Genomic DNA, 19,762 nt, shown 5'->3' on the forward strand with positions numbered 1-19,762 from the left:
CTCTTCAGTGCTGTGCCTTCCTCAGGTGATCATACGTGAAAGATGCAATCGCCATCTGCTCCTCACTGGTAGCGTTAATTGTGATCATCCAGTCCAGACACTGTATAACTTCCAAATAGTTACTGTGCTTTCTCTTGCTATTAATAAGCTTTCCATTTAGTACTATACAAATATTCTGATCCTAATTATCCCCTAGATTGAACATTCACTGATGGTTGTCACATGAATCAATTTTCGTGATAATGGTCTCAGAATGGTGATTTTCTAATGCTAGCACTTTTAGCATATTTATCAGTCAACACATAACATTTTACTTCCATTAATTTACTACTGATGAATAGTTTGACTAGGATGGAGTCCTAGGTTGAAAATCATTTATTCAGAATTTTGAAGGCACTGCTCCATTATCTTTCAGCAACTTGAATTGCTAGAGAAGACTGATGCCATTCTGATCCCAGTTTCTGGATGTGTGACCTGCTCCCCATGCCTGCCCATCCCCAGGAGCTCTAAGAATATCTTTTCTTTGTCCTCAATGTTCTGATATTACATAATAATGGGCTGGAATTTGAAGTTCTCTACTTTTTCCTTGAAAGTCTCCCAGTTTTTTAACATCCCATTCCAGTTTAAACAAGTATAAAATGGTCTTCTTTTCCCTCCACTATTCTGTAAATAATAGATCTTCCACTTCTTGGACATTGAATCTTTGTTTGGTCTACTTCCTCATTTTACTAAACCACACATTTTCTTATACCTCAAGCATAAATTAGTAGGGAAAAAAAAAGTTTATAAATGATACACAGAGACTAAAACCAGATCACTGCACATATTTGAACATGGCAAAATTGTCTCCTAAGCCCCTGGGACAACAGCATCTATGTAAACCTTTTTAATGTACAAAGCAATACTATGTATTATTTATGAACAAATTCTGAAAAAATAATGGAGACAGAAATCAATGATCAGAGACCCTCACTTCATCAGAAATATTCTATTTCTTTTATTTTTAAAAAATATGTAGAAATAAACTTTAAAAATCATGACTGTATCAATCATGTATGTACAAGGTGTTCATTAAAGTTTTTAAGAGATTCAAACTGGAAATATCTTAAACGTTCAAGAATAAGAAACTGATTCCATAAATACAATTCTAGGCAATGTACTATGATGCAGCTATTAAATATCTTATGTATTTAAAAAGGATGGGCATATAAATATATATATATATTATATATATATATATATCATAGAGTCCTTGTTGAGCAGGACATGTGAATGATATTCTGCTAAGTGAAAAAAGTCATTATGTATGGGGGCCGGCGCCGTGGCACATCAGGATAAGTCACTGCCTACATCGCCGGCATCCCTTATAGATGCCAGTTTGTGTCCTGGCTGCTCCACTTCTGATCTAGTACTCTGCTAATGTGCCTGGGAAAGCAATACAAGATAGCCCAAGTCCTTGGGCCCCTGCACCCACATGAGAAACCCAGATGAAACTCCTGGCTTCAGTCTAGCCCATCCCTGGCCATCGTGGCCATTTAGGGAGTGAACCAGCAGATGCAAGACTTCTTTCTCTGCATCTGGCTCTCCTCTCTGTAACTCTGCCTTTCAAATAAATAAATAAATCTTTTTTAAAAATCTGTAATAGAATGTGTATACTACAATTTGCACTCAGGTGCAGTGACTATGTGCATGTGTGTGTTCACTAAAGTTCCCTCAGTATCCATGGGGACTTGGTGCCAAGGGCCTCGATGGACACGAAAATCTTCAGATGCTCAAGTTCCTTTTATAAAATGCTGCCATATTTGTATATAACCTACATACACACACACACACACACACACACACACACACACTGGGGCCAGCACTGTGGTGCAGTGGGATAACGCCCTGGCCTGCAGTGCCGGCATCCCATATGGGCACCGGTTAGAGACCCGGCTGCTCCACTTCCAATCCAGCTCTCTACTATGGCCTGGGAAAGTAGTGGAAGATGACCCAAGTCCTTGGGCCCCTGCACCCGCGTGGAAGACCTGGAAGAAGCTCCTGGCTCCTGGCTTCGGATCGGCGCAGCTCTGGCCGCTGCAGCCAATTGGGGAATGAACCATCAGATGGAAGACCTCTCTCTCTCTCTGCCTCTCCTTCTTTCTCTGTGCAACTATGTAACTCTGACTTTCAAATACATAAATAAATAAATCTTTAAAAAAAAAAAAACCTACACACATCCTCCAGTGTACTTTAAATCATCTCTAGATGGTATGTGATAGCTGTTACATTGTAAATACTATCTAAATAGTTACTTGGTAACTAGGAAAATGTTGGCTGGATCCATCAAAGTGGAACATGCAGATATGTGGGGCACACTGTATTAAAGGTGAAATTCAGGCCTGCCTACTTTCTAGGCTAGTTTTTTGCTGTGAGCATGTATTTCTTTTATAGTCAGAAAATAATTTCTTAAACCTAAATTTCATTTAAAAGCTGCTTTGCATAATCAAAAGATTTAGAATGGACACTCTGTAAATGATGTCTACATCTCTTCCAAGTTGTTTGCAAAACAATTAAGCACCTTGTTTATGGAAAACTGAGAAGTACAAAATTCTTCCGTCCCCAGCACTCAGCAGCTGGAAAGAGAACCTCCTGTCTCAGTAAAAGGCATGATCCGGCTTCAGTGTTCTGCTGCCTATACACAGCACTTTTATAATCTGACAGATACCATCCTTCCATAATTAACCAATTTTCTAGTCATTGAAGAAGGAATTACAACTAAACTGCTAAGAATGCCTGCAAGACAACAGCAAGAAAAAGAATCCCTACTCCCAGTAGCTACTTCACACTGAAGTATCACTGAAAACTCGGCTACACTGAGATTGCTGTTCTTAGAAAGTTTACATCAGAGTTGACAGTAGCCATCAAAACACTTCATCCATGAGCAAGGTCATTCACCATCTCTGGAGTCAAAACCAACTTGCAAAGCCCTGAGCTTGAATATCAAATAGGAAATGGCACCGGGGAAAAAAAATACATTTTTAACATTATTAAAATCCCAGGTGTCCTTCCGAAAGTAGCAAAATAGAGTATATTGAAACACAAATCCATTGTACTTCAGAGGGTGCTGGAGAAGCAGTATCCTCAAGGGACAGGCAGGTTTTGATTGGAGGAAGAAGAGCAGCATGCAGACATGTTGAGGATAGTTGAACTCTAGCTACCGGCTGAGGGCTTGTCTGTGGCCCACAGCAGAATGTAAGGGTTTAGAGAGCTGCAGACAGGGAACTGATGAAGACAGGAAGGCAATGTGCAGATGTAACAGGGTTAGCACTGGAGTCCAGGGAGCCTTGTGGTGACTGAGACACACAAAGCACACACTCCTTTGATTTTCTCTCCAATTTCTCCATTTCTCCTTTTAATGACTGTCAGATCATATATACTGAACCTTTTTTTTGGCTACTTTCACTTCTTTTTTGTTCTTGCCGGTAATCCCACTGACTTTGCTTTCCAATGCTAATACTGAGAATCTCATTTCTGATATTTTCAGTTTTTAAAGACTTCTTTATTCTCTTTTCTTCTTATCACATGCTATTGTTTCATGGATGCAAATATCTTCTCTAATCATAAAAGATACTTTCTTCTCAAACAGTCTATTTCCTTCAAGTTATTTTGTGTGTATACACACAGTTCAGCCTCTTTCATATCCTTGCCTATTTGTTTATACTAAAGAATGGATTATTAAAAACCTTCTTGGAGGGAAAAGGTTATCATGATGTAAGAGGAAAAGCCACCTTTTGGGACATAGCATCCCATATCAGAGAGCCTAAGAGTCCCACTACTACTTCTGATTCAGCTTCCTGCTAGCACACCTAGGAGGCAGTGTATGATGGCCATGTACTTGAGCTCCTGTCTCCCATGTGGGAGACTCTGATGGAGTTCCTGGCTCCTGCCTCTGCCCTGGCCCAGTCCCGACTACTGCAGACACTTGGGGATAGAATCAGCAGATGAAGATTGGTCTCTCTCTCTCCTATCTCTCCCTCTCTGTCACTCTCTCTAATACACCAAAACAAACTAGAAGCTGTGTGCATAGCTGGAATCTCTCTGTAGAGCCCTTTCACTGGGGAAACTGAGATGTACCACTGGTCTTTGACTTGATCAGATCTCCCCCAAGAAAGCCCTTACGATCTCCAGCCTACACACGTCTAGCTGGCAGTGTGCAGGGGTAAGGGTAGAAGGCTACGGGGAGAAGGAGAAGCGGCAACAGAAGCTCCACAATTCCTGTTTTATTGCTTTAGAAAATAAGAGCTTTGAGAAGCTGACCTGAGAATATAGGTGGTTTTTAAGACTTTCAGCCACTTTTCCTGTGCTCAGCCCTACCAGCATGCCCTACTTCCCAAGACATCTCAAGTCCTAGTTTCTCATGCCTTTTGGGGGATTGTGCCATGTGTAGAATGGCTGCTCTGTTTCCTCCAGTGCACGTTAGCATTTACCTTCCTTAGGTCTGCCACAAGTAAGAACGCTTCCAACTGCTTTCTAACTCCCAAATGTTAGCATCAACTTACTTGTGCTGTCATCTCAATGTACCCTTTTTAATCCTCAACCACTTCAACTATTCTAATGGGGTTTCAGGATGGTATGACATTCAACCACCATCTTTACCAAAAACCCTACTGCATGCTAATACATTTATTTTAGGATTTCAGATTTGTTTTTAGGTTTTGGATAATTTTGTTTCCCACCATGCCCATCCCCAGTTTCCCAAACAGTAAGCTTTCAAACACTTGTTTTCTAAAAAATGCATACAAGACTATAAATACCGCCCGGAATACCAACTTCTTTCACATCTCACAGACTCTGGTACATCCTACTCTTAGTGTGGGTCTACTATCTATTTTGTGCTCTCTTTAATGCAAGAGCTTTTTTGATGTGTATCAACAGGCCATATTCCACTCGCTTTTTCTCTTCTTCTAAACTGATGTCAACCAAGCTTCTTTTAGCAGTCTCCCTCCTACAGATCCACTGTGAAATAAAGTGGTCCCTCCCAAACCGCTTATCAGTGTATCCTCCAAAGTCCCAACTCGCATCTTCCATTTAAAATACATCACTCAAAGGATGGGGCACACTAACAATCTGGCCATCAGCACAAACACCCCATATCAGAATTCCTGGGAGATAAGCCAGAAGATTACTTTTACTGCATAGCAGCTAAGTCAGACAGGGTAACATTTAAAAATCAACAGTGTAAAGGTTTTTCAATTAACTATCACAAAGAAACAACTAGACAGCAAAAGCAACACACACAAGACACATATGGCCCCTTCCATCAACATTTAGAACTTACCTTTACATAATGCTAATAAATGCGTACCTCAGTTCTTTTTCCAGTAATTACTTCACATAGTCCTTTGCATAGCTGTAAAGGATCATCAAGTCAATACCAAGAGATATCCAAAATTCTACTTCATTAACCCACCACGCAAGCCTAGCCATTAACCCTACCACACAGGCCCCTCAACTTCTAGAACTATAAACAACTTCAGAGATTTTTTCAGGGTTTCCTTAAGTTGGATTTATACCACTTCTCCTATTTCTTTAGTAATTCACCAGATTCCTCACTACAGTTCATACTACCGTAAGTAAATAAAATCTGGAAGTCAGTACTTGCAAAAAGAATATGAAGATGCCCGCCAAGAAAAACTGACACTATATATGCAACAAAGTTGAATGCTGTTGTGTATATTTATTTAGAAAACAAAAGCAACAAAAAAATCTACATATCAAGGGCAAAACTCCATCATGTTTACACACATAGCCACCCTGATTACTATCAATCATGTAGATGACTGCTATCAACAAAGACTTTTCAGTATGTTCCACATGACCTTTTGACTAGAGTATAAGATCCTCTATGATCTGTGCCAAAGACCACCCACTGTAGTTGTATTACTCCACCACTGGCCCGCTGAACAGCCTGCATTCATTTCTGAAATCCTCCTGGGAAGCCTATTCCAACTCTGCTCCCACAGGGCTTGTGTGTCTCCTGTCCTTCCCAGGTTGGTTCTCTCTAACCACACTGGCCTAATACAGGGATGTTCACTTCCCCAAAGTTCCTTCACACACCTTAATGTTGTCCCAGCACTTCTAACACCAGCAACCCCATGATGCAGATAAAGTCACAGCTGTTCAAGCCTAAAAGGGACCAATGCAAAGGGTGAGTATTTTCATTGTCTACCCAGAAGAAAAAATATATTATACAAATACAGTCTTTAAGCATACATACAGGGCCTGGAATTGTGGCATAGCAGGTAAGTCACATAGTGCCAGCATCCCATATGGGCACAGGTTCAAGTCGCAGCTGCTCCACTTCCAATCCAGCTTCTTGCTAAAGCACTTAGCAAAGCAATGGAAGATGACCCAAGTCCTTGGGCCTCTGTACCCATATGCGAGACCTGGAAGAAACCCCTGGCTCCTGGCTTTGGATTGGTATAGCCATTTGGGGAGTGAACCAGTGGATGGAAGACCTCTCTCTGTCTCTCCCCCTCTCTCTGTAACTCTGCCTTTCAAATAAATAAAATGAATCTTTAAAAAAAAGTGTACATATATTATAGTGGAGTTTATGTTGAAACAGTTATAACACAAGTAAGGAAAAAATACAAAAGAAACTCAAATTAAGGGCAAGATTTCCTGAAGGTAAGGACCATAGGAGTGCCAAGATAAAGTTCAAGAGGGGTGAGAAGAGGACAGAATAATTGGGCAAGATTTCACAGTGGGAGTGAAACTCTGGAAAACATGTACTAGCTGGGTAGGTGAAGCAGGTATTCCAGGTGTGGGCAGCAGCATGAGCAAAGGCCCTGAGGTAGGAATGAGCACAGCATGTGGAAAGGTCAGTGAAGGCACGGTCAGTGCTGGAGCAGAGCATGACCCCTGGAGAGCAACTGGAGCTAAGGCTGGAGATGGGTGCTGGACACTGACCAGGGACGGCCCAAGAGGCTTGAGGGGCTTCTTCTCCACGGGGTGCAGTTTCTGATGCTGAACAAAGCTTCCGTACCACTTGAAGGCTTTCCCACACACCTTACATGCGTAAGGCTTCTCGCCGGTGTGGACTCTCTGATGCTGAATGGAGGCTATTTTCTGAGTGAAGGCTTTGCCACACTCCTGACACTGGTAGGGCTTCTCCCCAGTGTGAATTCTCTGGTGGACAATAAAGAGTGACCTACAACCAAACGCTTTCCAGCACTCCTGACATGTATAGAGCTTCTCCCCCGTGTGCAGCCTCTGATGCTGCAGGTGTGCCGCACTCCTGCGGAAAGCCTTGCCACACTCCTTACACACGTAGGGCTTCTCCCCAGTGTGGATCCTCTGGTGCTGAGTCAGGGCTGTGTTAGAACTCAACCCTTTGCCACACTCCTTGCATTCATAGGGCCCTTCCCCGCTGTGGTTTTTCTCATGCACAATGCAGTCATAGCTGGACTTGAAAGCTTTGCCACACTCCTTACATTTAAAGGGCTTTTCCCCAGTGTGACTCATCTGATGCCTGATAAGTTTTGAGTTGTATCTGAAGATTTTCCCACATTCTTTACATTCATAGAACTTCATTCCCCCTCGGAGTATCAGATTTGGATTTAGATCGCAAGTCTGCCTTGGCTTGTTTCTAAAATCAGAACATTCAGATTTTCCAAGGAATCCTCCTACAGGCACTCTGTGTGACTCCAACTCTTCAGGGCTTTCTTGCTTTGAGGGCACTTCCTTTTTGATCCGGAACTCACCACCTGCCCAAAGAAACCACAAGTGTTCCCAGTTATTGGACTGGAAGGAGAACAGAATCCAGTGGTCCTAATTTTCTCTTGGAGGGCATAGCTTTTAAAAATACATGCAAGAGGGCCAGTGCTGTGGTGTAGCGGGTAAAGCTGCCGCCTGCAGTGCCGGCATCCCATATGGGTGCCGGTTCAAGTCCCAGGCTCCACTTCCTATCCAGCTCTCTGCTATGGCCTGGGAAAGCAGAAGATGGCCCAAGCCCTTGGGCCCCTGCACCCATGTGGGAGACCTGGAAGCTCCTGGCTCCTGGCTTCAGATTGGTGTAGCTCCGGCCATCGGGGCTAATTGGGGAGTGACACCAGCGGATGGAAGACCTCTCTCTCTCTGCCTCTCTTTCTCTCTCTGTGTAATTCTGACTTTCAAGTAAAATAAGTAAATCTTTAAAAAAAATATATTTATATATATATGCAAGAAATGAAAGAGACAAATAAAAACAAGGGACATACAACTAAAGAAGTGAAGACACCAGAAACAGAGCAGTAAAGAAGCTGAGAAGTACCCCCATAAGGAAGGCTGGGAACTGTGCCAAGGCAAATGAAAGGCGAAGAAAACAGATAAACAAATAAAAAAGAATGAGACAAAAATAAATAATTAAAAAGGTAAGTATGAGACAAGAGGAGTCTAAAAATGGGGGGGAGGGGGCACTGTGGCGTAGTAGGTTAAGCCTCCACGTGCAGCAACAGCATCCCATACAGGTGCCAGTTCATGTCCCAGCTGCTCCTCTTCCGATCCAGCTCTCTGCTTATGGCCTGGGAAGGCAGTGGAAGACACCCAAGGGCTTGGGCCCCTGCACCCACGTGAGAGAACCAGAAGCTCCTGGCTCCTGGCTTCAGATCAGCTCCGCTCCAGCCAGTGCAGCCATCTGGGGAGTGAACCAACAGATGGAAAACCTCTCTGTCTCTCCCTCTCTTTATCTGTAACTCTACCTCTCAAATAAATAATTTTTTTTAATAATGGGAAAAATTTTTAAGAGATGGGGGTTGAGAAAGAGAGCAAACCAAAAAAGGAATAAGAGATGAGAGTGGAGTAGAGGGAAGGTTAGGACTATAAGAGGCCTCACAGGCTAAGACATGCAACCAGTAGACAGATGGGTCCCAATGCCTCACCTACTATGTACAGTGACCAGGTTCTAAATAACATCCAATTAACTTCATTTTTAAATATTCTATATCATACTCTGAAATAAAACATACTTTATTCCAGACAGGCAGCTGGAATGGCAGTTAGACTGGAGAGCTGCAGGTCATCAGGGTATCACTATAAAGGGGCCGCCAGGGGCCACTGCTGTAGCATGACAGGTCAAGCCACCACCTGCAATACCAGCATCTGAAACCAGCACTGGTTTCAGTTCTGGCTGCTCCACTTCTGATCCAGCTCCCTGCTAACATGCCTGGGAAAGCAGAGGAAGATGGCCCAAGTATCCGGGGCCCTGACACCCACCTGGGAAACCAGATGGAATTCCAGGGTCCTGGCTTCAGCTTGGCCCAGCCCTGGCCATTGCGGTCATTTGCAGAGTAAACCCACAGATGAACGATCTTTCTCTCTCACTCTCTATCTCTGTAATTCTGTCTTTCAAACAAACAAATGAATCTTTAAAAAGCAAAGGGACTGGTGCCAGTACTATGGCAGAGCAGATTAAAGCCCTGGCCTGCAGCGCTAGCATTCCATATAGACACCATTTTTGAGTCCTGGCTGTCCCACTTCCGATCCAGCTACCTGCCAATGTGCCTGGGAAAGCAGCGGAGGATGGCCCAAGTCCTTAGGCCCTTGCACTCTTGTGGGAAACCCAGAAGTTACTGGCTTCAGCCACTGAATCCATTTGGGGAGTGAACCAGAGGATGAAAGATCTCACTCTTTCTGTCTCCACCTCTCTCTGTAACTCTTTCTTTCAAATAAATAAAAATAAATCTTCAAAAAGCAGAAGGGGGTGGGGGTGTAATAACAGTGTGTGTGAGAAGTAAGGCTTGGAGAGCTGCCTCCAAAGAAAAGGAAACCTAGGTAATCATAGCCTTTTGGGACAGACGGCCCTCTCAGGGAAACCCTAAGTGCTGTGTGCGTGTATAAGAGAGAGAGAGAGGCTGTGCTCCACAGTCCCAGCTGGGAAAAACACAGTGTAAATCTCAAGATTACGTACATGGAAGCTTTAGGTGACTTAGAAACCAGAAAAACAAATTAAAGCCATGTTTCATTGCCGAATGTGTAAGAATTCAATCTGTAGCTGTGGCAAAAATAAATAAATCAGTTTGTCCTACAGAATCACATTATCCTTAAAACTGGTTGAAACCCTACTTCATTCAAATAAAAAATGGCATAAAATTAAAACTCCCTGGCCAGGCGCTGTGGCATAGCGGGTAAAGCTGCCATATGCAGTACCGGCATCCCTTATGGGCGCCAGTTCAAGTCCTGGCTACTCCACTTCTGATCCAGTTCTCAGCTATAGCCTGGAAAAGCAATGGAAGATGGCTCAAGTCCTTGGGTCCCTGCATCTGTGTGGTAGACTCAGAAGAAGCTCCTGGCTCCTGGCTTCAGATCAACGCAGCTCCAGCCATTGAGCCCACTTGGGGAGTGAACCAGCAGATGGAAGACTTCTCTCTCTCTCTCTCTCTGCCTCTCCTCTCTGTGTAACTCTTTCAAATTAAAAAAAAAAAAAAAACCTCCCTACTGATGAGAAAAGTCATGGTGCAGGAACTACTGGGTCATAGCTTTCCACACAGGAGGATGGCCACTGGTGGCACGAGCAGACTGAGCAGCCACACCCCCAAAGGGCTGGTCTTCCAGGCTCAGACCAGAACTCAGAGGTCATAGATCACACTGAGCACAGCCTTGGAAGTGACTGGAAGTTTGCTCCCTTTTGGCAGAACAAACACTTCTCCCACAGTAAACCAGGAAGGCAGAGCGGGAAACCTAACACTAGGTTCTTTTACTCACCTGAGCCGATGCCTCTCAAACCCTCTGTGTCCCAGGGATCTGGGCCGCAGGGTGCCTCCCCTCTTTCCAGCTTAGAGATCAGAGCAGGTTTGGGAAATGAAAATGCTACCTCAGGAATAAAAAAAAAGAAAAACAGGCTGAGGAAAGAACATCCAGAATTATTCCTGAGACCTTTCTCAGCCCACCTGCCATGGGGTGCATGGGGAGAGAAACAGAACTCCCAGGAGGCCACACAGGCTGCAGAGTCCTCAGGAAGGGTTCACCACTTCCAGGAACTCCACCACTGCCAAGAAGAGACTGTTCTCTTTGGGAAGCAACTCTGCAGTCTGGCCTCCACTTATGGAAAGGGCACTCCCTCACGAAGGGTGGATGAAGGGTCTTCCCTGGGGTGTAGGATGGCCAATTTCAAAAACAAGGGAGACAAGGATTTCCCCACCAGCAGCTTTGGAAGGTATGATCACTGAATACCCCTATGGGGTCATCAAACCCAAGAGGGACTAGAATCCCCCAAAAGCTGAGGGAGATGTCAAACTACCGCAAAGGGCCCTAGAGAGAGACCTTACCCAGGGAAGTAACATTTGCATAGTTCTCCAGCATCACCTCCCTGTACAGGGCCCTCTGCCCAGGGCCCAGGCTGGCCCACTGATCCTGGGTGAAGTACACAGCCACATCCTCAAAGGTCACTGGTTCCTGAAACAACAGGTTCTTCCTCAAGCTCTGAGCGAGGGGCAGAAGGAGGCAGCCTGAGCTGCAGAAGGGATAGACCTGAGCCCCACAGAAGGTATGCTTTATCAAGAAGAGTACCCAGCACCCCAGCTAGGGCCCAACCCTCCACCAGTGCTCCCGCTTTCAACACTTCCATTCGCATGGTTCTGGGGCCCCCAAACCACTGTCCCACTCTCACAGTCCGGCATCTGGGGCTCTCACCCTGGTACAGCATAAACACCTATGCACCTGGCTTTACAGATGCACCTCCCATCTTCACAGACTCCACAACCCCACTGCCTCACATGCTATACACCCAACACTACAGAAGACAACTGCCAATCAAAGTGCATTCGTATGGCTCCCCCTTATTCCCTATACTCAATTTCTCTTTGATCTCCCCAATACTGTCCATTACATGACTTGGGGGCCATCTTCCACTGCTTACTGCTTTCCCAGGCCATAGCAGAGAGCTGGATCGGAAGAGCAGCAGCTGGGACTCGAACAGGCACCCATATGGGATGCCAGCGCTGCAGGCGGCAGCTTTACCCGCTCCGCCACAGTGCCGGCCCCTCAAAATCTTTTTTTTTTTTTTTGACAGGCAGAGTTAGTGAGAGAGAGAGAGAGACAAAGAGAGAAAGGTCTTCCTTCTGTTGGTTCACTCCCCAGATGGCTGCTACAGCCGGCGTGCTGCACCGATCTGAAGCCAGAAGCCACGCACTTCCTCCTGGTCTCCCATGTGGATGCAGGGCCCAAGCACTTGGGCCATCCTCCACTACCTTCCCAGGCCACAGCAGAGAGCTGGACTGGAAGAGGAGCAATGGGGACAGAACCAGCACCCCAACCGGGACTAGAACCAGGGGTGCCAGCGCCGCAGGAGAAGGATTAGCCTAGTGAGCTGCGGTGCCAGCCCCTCAAAATCCTCTTAATTGGCCCACACTCTCCCACAGCTTGCCATCACGGGTGGGGGAAAAACCTTTTTAATATATAAATCCAATCATGTCACTCTCCCTGTCTCCCCTCCCCTGCTTAAAATACTTCAGTGCCTTCCCACTGAACCTGGAACAGAAACCGAAGTCTTCGCCATGACCTACCACGTGGGCTCTACTTCTCCCATCTCATACCGAACCACCCGCTCTGACTTCACTTCCGAGGCTTCACGCTTATTGTTAGAACCACATGGTCTCTCCGGGATACACCCGCCATCTCCTGACGACGGACTCCTCTGGTTTCAGCAGGCGACTTCGATTCGTGGAATGTGACCTCAACTTCCACACTCAGGGAGAAATGCCTTGGCCTGGGTCACCTTTCTCCTTCCGCTTACATCTGCACATCCACGCTCACCACTCTCTACACACCAAACTCTTACTCCTCTCTCGCCACTCACTCCCACCAGCCATAGGCCTGGTCATACAGTCAGAGGGGAAACCACAGCCTGGCCAGATGGGGCCTTCTCCGTCCTTTCCTGACCGTGAGTGACCAAGGCTGAAAGGAAGCCCCACTCACCTGAGGCCACACCGGCTGCAGCATGGCTGACGTCCCCTGGCCTCACGCACTGCCCTGGGATGTATGTGCAAGCGCCAGCTCCTTAGAGGCGAGAAGAGCCGTGAGTACTGGGCACTCTGTTCCTGCACCCCCCAGCGGCCTCACAGCGCCAGCACTGGACGGGGGCTCCCTCAGGGGGCCCCCCGGAGGCTCCCACGCCGAGCACCCCCCACTCCCTTTAGGAATGGCTACCCCTGGTCTCGGGTTAACCCTCCCCTGGGCCGCTCAGTCCCTAAGGGCATCCCTGGGCCTGTTCACGCGGAGAGGACTGACCCTACGGTGTGGGGTCTGTGAGAAATGTTTCTAAGGACCACGGCACCAACTCCGTGGGATGGCTGGCCACGGGCGTGCTGAGGGGGAAACACCCGGTGTCCCGGGGAGAAGACGCTGACCGGATACCCAGTAGGGATCTAAACACTCCACCCCAGGGGGCCAGGAGACCCCCAAACACCATAACTGTCGGTACCGGGCGCGCGAAGCTGTCGCGACGAGCTCTTGGAGGAGAGAAAAGAGGCTCACGCTTCTGTGGCCCCGAACTGGGTCCCGGCCCTGGAAGGCCGCGCGTCCCCTTCGGGCGACTTCTGCGAGGCCCACACCCCCCAGCTCCGGGTGAAGGAGGGGAGGGTCGCCATTGGGACTGAGTTCAAGAGGGAAGGAGGCTAGCGAGCCGCCAGGAGCAGCGAGAAAGTCCGCAGAGGGCGGACGTCTCACGGAGACGCCGCCGAACTCCACGCCGCTCACCTCTCCCCTCTCCCCAACCCCGAGACGCCGGTAACTGGAATGCAACCCGGAAGCGCGCGCGCGCCAAGGGCCCCTCTAGGCCGCCCGGAGGCCGCCCACCTCGGTGGTCGCTGGCCCCACGTGACTCGCCCAGGCCCGCGGAGGAGGCGGGGTTGCTGCGGGACGCGTGGCTGTTTCCGCTCTAGCTGCGGGCACCAGGGCCGCAGCCAGGCTCTGCCCAGACCACGGCGTCTGGGCGGAGGCGGGGCCCTCGGCTGCCGGCCCGCCGTCTGCACTCCGTGGGTCACCTGAAGCCTGGGCTGACACCTGTTGTATCATCTCTAAGAGGCCCCAGACGAGGCCTGGCGACTTGGGGGAAAACCGTGGCTTCTATCTGCTCTGTTAGCCCTCCCCCTTCTTAGCCTACGAATGTGGAACCTTTTAGGGCAGACTCGCTTGATACCCAGAGTAACTGAGGCTGACTAAGGTTGCCAAGCATTCTGAACATAAAGGACATGTCCTGTATTAAATCATTTTGTCCTGTTTTCAGTTGGGGCAGGAAACTCTCAAGGTCCTCTATTTAGCTTATAAGTTGCAAAAATTCATTAGTTAGAGCTACATTTCCACCCAGGAACTGACACTTTGTCTTAAATAACAGCACTGGCTGGGGAAAAAAAAATCATGCCTCCTAAAATAAAGATCTGGACGATTCCTAAAGGTTTTTCCGACAGGTTTGGCCGGTTGAAGGAAGGGGCTAGGGGAATTGAAAAGGAGAGGGTGGGAGTTAAAAGTACTTTGATCAAAGTCCTAAATCACAAACAGGTAATTATTGTTCATTTACATAACTTTGGATCAACATATATGCTCTGAAAATCAACCAATAAGCAATAGTCTCATTTGAGCTTCCCGCAGTTAATACACTTCAGAAAGTAAGCAAAGGGATAGCAGCCCAGAACTTCTGAACGGGAACCAATCAATGACAAACACCCCTAAAAGCCAGCCAATCAGTGACAGCCCTACCCACTGGACGAGACCCAATCAGCACTTACCTAATCATAGTGACCTACTCCTGAGAATCCACAGGGCAACAGTGGACTTACTCCAGTGACACGTGATGGACACACCGTGCTTTACTTTGACTACTCTCATACTTTGGACAGTTCCAGGTACAACTTTACTCACCAAGGACTTCAGTGTAATACGATGGGCATTGGCACCAGAAGATAAGAAATGACCACTGGGGTCGGTGTTGTGGCGTAGCTGCTAAAGCCATCAACCACAATGCCATGTGGGTGCCACTTCAAGTTCTGGTTGCTCCACTTCCAGTCCAGCTCCCTTCCCTGCTGTGCACCGGGGAAGCAGCAGAAGACGCCCCTGCACCCATGTGGGAGACCCTGAGGAAGTTTCTGTTCCTGACTTCAGCATGGCCCAGGGGATGCAAGATCTCTGTCTCTCTCTCTGTAACTCTGCCTTTCAAACAAATAAATCTTTAATTTATTTATTTATTTGAGAGGTAGAGTTACAGATGGTGAGAGGGAGGGACAGAGAGAAAGGTCTTCCTTCCGTTGGTTCACTCTCCAGATGGCTGCAATGGCCTGAGCCGCACAGATCCGAAGCCAGGAGCCAGGAGCTTCTTCCCAGTCTCTCATGTGGGTACAAGGGCCTATGCCCTTGGGCCATCCTCTGCTGCTTTCCCAGGCCATAGCAGAGAGCTGGATTGGAAGAGGGGCAGCTGGGACTAGAACCGGTGCCCATATGAGATGCCAGCACCGCAGGCGGACTTCACCTTCTGTGCAACGAGCCGACCCCACAAATAAATCTTTAAAAAAAAAAAAAAAAAGAAAGACAAAACCAACATCCCCCTGTCCCCTGAATTAAAATCATAGAAGGAATGTTAAGTTTCCAAATGGGGAAGATATACTGATCGTCCAGCAAGGTGGATGGGGGTGGGGGAGGGGGGACTACATTTAAGAACATCACTGTGAATGATCAAACACTGGGTTTAAAGAAGAGATCCTAAACAGTTTCTAGAGAGAGAGAAAACAAAAGATTGGAAATGAGAATAGTATCAGATTTCTCAACAACCAGGGCTGGGCCAGGCTGAAGCCAGGAGCCAGGAGCTTCTTCCATGTCTCCCACGCAGGTGCAGGGGCCCAAGCACTTGGGCCATCTTCCACTGCCTTCCCATTCAAATTTGGTGTAGCAGTTACAACACTGTTTGGATTGCCTGCTTCATCTGAGTGCCTGGTTCAAGTCCTGGCTCCTCCACTCACAATCCAGCTCCCTGCTCATGTGCACCCTGGGAGGCAGCAAGTGATGACTCAAGTACTTGGATCCCTGCCACCCATGTGGGAGAACCAGACTGAGTGCCTACCTCCTGGCTCTGGCCTGGCCAACCCTGGTTATTATAGGCACTTAGGTGGTAAACCTGCAGATGTGAGATTGTGTGTGTGTGTGTGTGTGCCTTTCCAATGAAGTGAAAATTAAACAAAGCAAACATTATCCATGTCATAGTTTTTGAAAAAAGAACTGATCTCTATCATCAAGTTGGCTCAAGAAAAATTGCAGGTTGCTATACTACTGAGTCTCAAAAAACCATGCATATAAAGAGAATCGAAAATGAATCTTGATGTGAATGGAAGGGGAGAGGGAGTGGGAAAGGGGAGGGTTGCGGGTGGGAGGGACGTTATGGGGGGGAAGCCATTGTAATCCATAAGCCATACTTTGGAATTTTATATTCATTAAATAAGTTAAAAAAAAAAACATGTATAACAAAAATACAGTGTGCAGAAAGAAGGGGATTTAGCATGGTGGTTAAGACGCCCACATCCCACATTAGAGGGCCTGAATTTGAGTCCCAGTTCTAGCTCCTGATTGCAGCTTCCTACCAATGCAGCCACTAGGAGGCAGCAGTGAGGCCTCAAGTAATTGGGTCTTGCTCCAACATGGAAGAACTGGATTACATTTCTGGCTCCTGGCTCCAGCCCCTGCTCAACCTTCAGCATTGCAAGCATTTGGGGAGTGAACCAGCAAACAGGAGGGCTCTCTCTGTCAGTCTCACTGTCTCTCAAAAAGAAGGGAAGGAAGCCGGCGCCGTGGCTCAATAGGCTAATCCTCCACCTTGCGGCGCCGGCACACCGGGTTCTAGTCCCGGTTGGGGCGCCGGATTCTGTCCCGGTTGCCCCTCTTCCAGGCCAGCTCTCTGCTATGGCCAGGGAGTGCAGTGGAGGATGGCCCAGGTGCTTGGGCCCTGCACCCCATGGGAGACCAGGAAAAGCACCTGGCTCCTGGCTCCTGCCAGGATCAGCGCGGTGCGCCGGCTGCAGCGGCGGCCATTGGAGGGTGAACCAACGGCAAAAGGAAGACCTTTCTCTCTCTGTCTCTCTCTCTCACTGTCCACTCTGCCTGTCAAAAAAAAAAAAAAAAAAAAAAAAAAAAAGAAGGGAAGGAGAGAGGGAAGGAGGGAGAATATCAAATCCTTAACTAAGATGCCAAAGAGGAAAACCAAAGAGTATTCTCCCTCTGCTACCAAGGCCTTTGCAGACTTACATAACCTTCGGCAATGAGGCAGTGAAAAAGCTCATGTGTTCACAAGCAAAGCTAAGCAAATTGCTTAGGAAACATTTCTCCCCTGATAGGCTGACGTCCTGGGGTCATATCTGGAAGAGAATAACATTAACAAGGCTCCTGGGGGATAAGGAGGTGGGACAATAATGGAATCCTCTGGAATAAGCCTGAAGAGCAAAGAAGGGATGAAACAGAATTAAGAAAATCAGAACTAACGACACTGTCTCTTGTATCTCTAACTTTCAAAATGGAGAATCCATTTGCTTTTTTAGGTTTAGCTTCAAAAGTTCATGTGTTAAAAAGAAAATCTAAGTTTCCAGGGAACAAAGCTGAAACAAGAATGGCAGGATATTGTGACTATTGAGATTAGGTGAGGGATGGATCCAAGGGCTACGTGATGTTGATGTCTGCATAGGTTTGAAATTTTCCATTACAAAAATGAGTTTTTTATTAAGTCAGTGAGAATTCACGATTCAGTTTCCCAGAGAAATAACGAGCTCTACAATACGCAGATGGCCAGAGAGGCTGCCAGAAGCCCATTGCCTTCGTGGGGCAGCTGTCTCCATGTGACAGGGAAGAGTGGAGCTGCTCAGTCAGACGACTTCCCTCGACAGTTCACAAGGAGAAGCAAAGACGAAGGTACCTGCCTTGGAAGAGACTGACCCTTCCCCACATGAGGCAGACGGCCACCAGGAGTCACAGCATCCCATGCGGTGATTCCACAGCACCGAGGGCAGTCTCCCAGCAGAAGAGATACCTCTTCCAAGCTGAAATGTGGAAACAAGAAACAGCAAGCAAAAAGGGAGCAGAAGGGTCCTTATGCTCACCTGCGTGGACACCCCTGGGGGCCTCCCTGCCCTCAGGTTCCCAGGGATTGGAGCCCAAAAGAAACTCCCCTGCTACAGCTGGGAGACCACAGCAGGACTGTAGAAAGGAAAAGCTGCATGGGGTGAAAGGAACAGGAGCAAGGAGGTAGAGGCTATCACACAGCAAGGTCCCCTATCGGCCATCTTTATCTTTCTCTGTTGAGCCAAGCAGAGAGAGTCAAAGTGATGTCAGGGACAAACTTCTCACAAACAGGAACCAAGAACCAAAAGAAAGCCTGCGTGGGAGCCCCAAGTCTTCTTCAGAAAACAAGGAAACTGAGGCACCAGAGGCTCTGCTGGGCGCCCAAGGACTCCTCATCTCCCTGCATGCTTGTAGTGTGGCCCCTCCTGGGGCTGGAGAGACAGCTGATTTCAAACCCTGGCACACAGAGCTCTCTCCACCCAGAAACCTCTGGGGAGCTCAGCGTCCAGAGGAACTTCCCCTGAGGATCATTAGAGACCAAGAAAGGAAGAGGCCAGGATGCTCAAAGGGCAGAGGCAGACAAGAGGAGGAAGAGACGTCTTACCCAAGGAAGCCACATTTGCATAACCCTCCAGCACTACCTCCGTGTACAGGGCCCTCTGCGCAGGATCCAAACTGGCCCCTCAATCTCGGTGAAGCACACAGCCACATCCTCAAAGGTCACTGGCTCCGGAAACAACAGTCTCCTTCTCAAGCTCACTGGGCGGGAATGCAAGGCTGGTTTAATATTTGGGGGAAAAAATCTATGTAATTCACCACATGTAAAAAGTAAAAAAGACAAATCATATCGTTGTCTAAATAGACACAGAAAACGGAAGACGGTGGGAGCAAGATAGAGATTATCTCCCTAGAGAACCATCAACATGAAAACTATTTATGGGACCAGCAGTGTGGAGCACTAGGTTAAGATATTGCTTGTGAAAGCAGCATCTCATATCAGAGTGCTGGATCGAGTTTTGGCTGCTCCACTTCCAATTCAGTTCCCTGCTATTGCACCTGGGAAATCAGTAGCAAACAGCCCCCGCCACTCATGTGGGAGAGTCAAACAGAGCTCCAGGCTCCTGGTTTTGGTCTGGCTCAGACCCAGCCATTGTGGCCATTTGGGGAGTGAAACAGCAGATGAGAGCATGTTCTTTCTCCTTCTTTCTCTCTGCTTCTCACATAAGTAAATAAATAAAAATATTTTAAAAATTAATATGAGTGATAGACCTAAGTAGATATTTTTTCAAAGGAAGATCTATAAATGGCTAACAGGATTATGAAAAAATGCTCAACATCACTAATCACCAGGCATATGGAAATCAAAACCAAAATTTTATCACCTTATACCAGTTAGAACGGTTATCATGAAAAAGATAAAAAGTTAATAAATGCTGGTAAGGAAGCAGAGAAAGGGAATCCTTGTATACTGTTGGTAGGAAACATGGAGGTTCCTAAAAAAAATAAAAACAACTGCCATATGATCCATCAAAACCACTACAGGGTGTATATACTCAGAGGACATGAAATCAGTGGTGTGTTGAAGAGCTATCAGAACTCCCACATTTACTGCAGCAGTATTTGCAACAGCCAAGAAATGAAATCAACCAAAGGGTCTATCAACAGAGGGACAGATAAAGAAACTGCAGTATATATACACAACGGAATGCTATTC

General features: G+C 47.1%; 1 protein-coding gene across 19 annotated transcripts in view; it reads right to left on the bottom strand.

The window, feature by feature from the left end:
- Positions 1 to 13,834, bottom strand: part of ZNF621 (zinc finger protein 621) — a 209,630-nt gene extending 195,796 nt beyond the window's left edge. For 3 of the 19 annotated variants that reach the window (XR_016214936.1, XR_011379582.2, XR_007921968.3), the window contains exons 1-7: positions 13,439 to 13,787; positions 12,934 to 13,014; positions 11,286 to 11,412; positions 10,723 to 10,827; positions 6,260 to 7,748; positions 6,100 to 6,168; positions 5,321 to 5,392 (exon numbers count right to left, since the gene is read on the bottom strand). Coding sequence is in view for 5 of the 19 variants with exons in the window: in XM_051852675.3 (XP_051708635.1) it covers positions 6,700 to 7,748; positions 10,723 to 10,827; positions 11,286 to 11,412; positions 12,934 to 12,957 (1,305 nt within the window). In the remaining 14 variants the exon portion in view is untranslated. Of the gene's footprint in view, positions 1 to 5,320; positions 5,393 to 5,699; positions 7,749 to 8,987; positions 10,443 to 10,722; positions 10,828 to 11,285; positions 11,413 to 12,933; positions 13,015 to 13,438 lie in introns of those variants that run through there. The other 16 variants (XR_016214933.1, XR_016214934.1, XR_016214932.1 and 13 more) reach the window with 12 other exon arrangements.
- Positions 13,835 to 19,762: the final 5,928 nt, after the last annotated feature.

The sequence above is a fragment of the Oryctolagus cuniculus genome, chromosome 10, assembly GCF_051225735.1.
Source record: "Oryctolagus cuniculus isolate XC-2025 breed Fujian yellow rabbit chromosome 10, ASM5122573v1, whole genome shotgun sequence".
NCBI classification, from domain to species: domain Eukaryota; kingdom Metazoa; phylum Chordata; class Mammalia; order Lagomorpha; family Leporidae; genus Oryctolagus; species Oryctolagus cuniculus.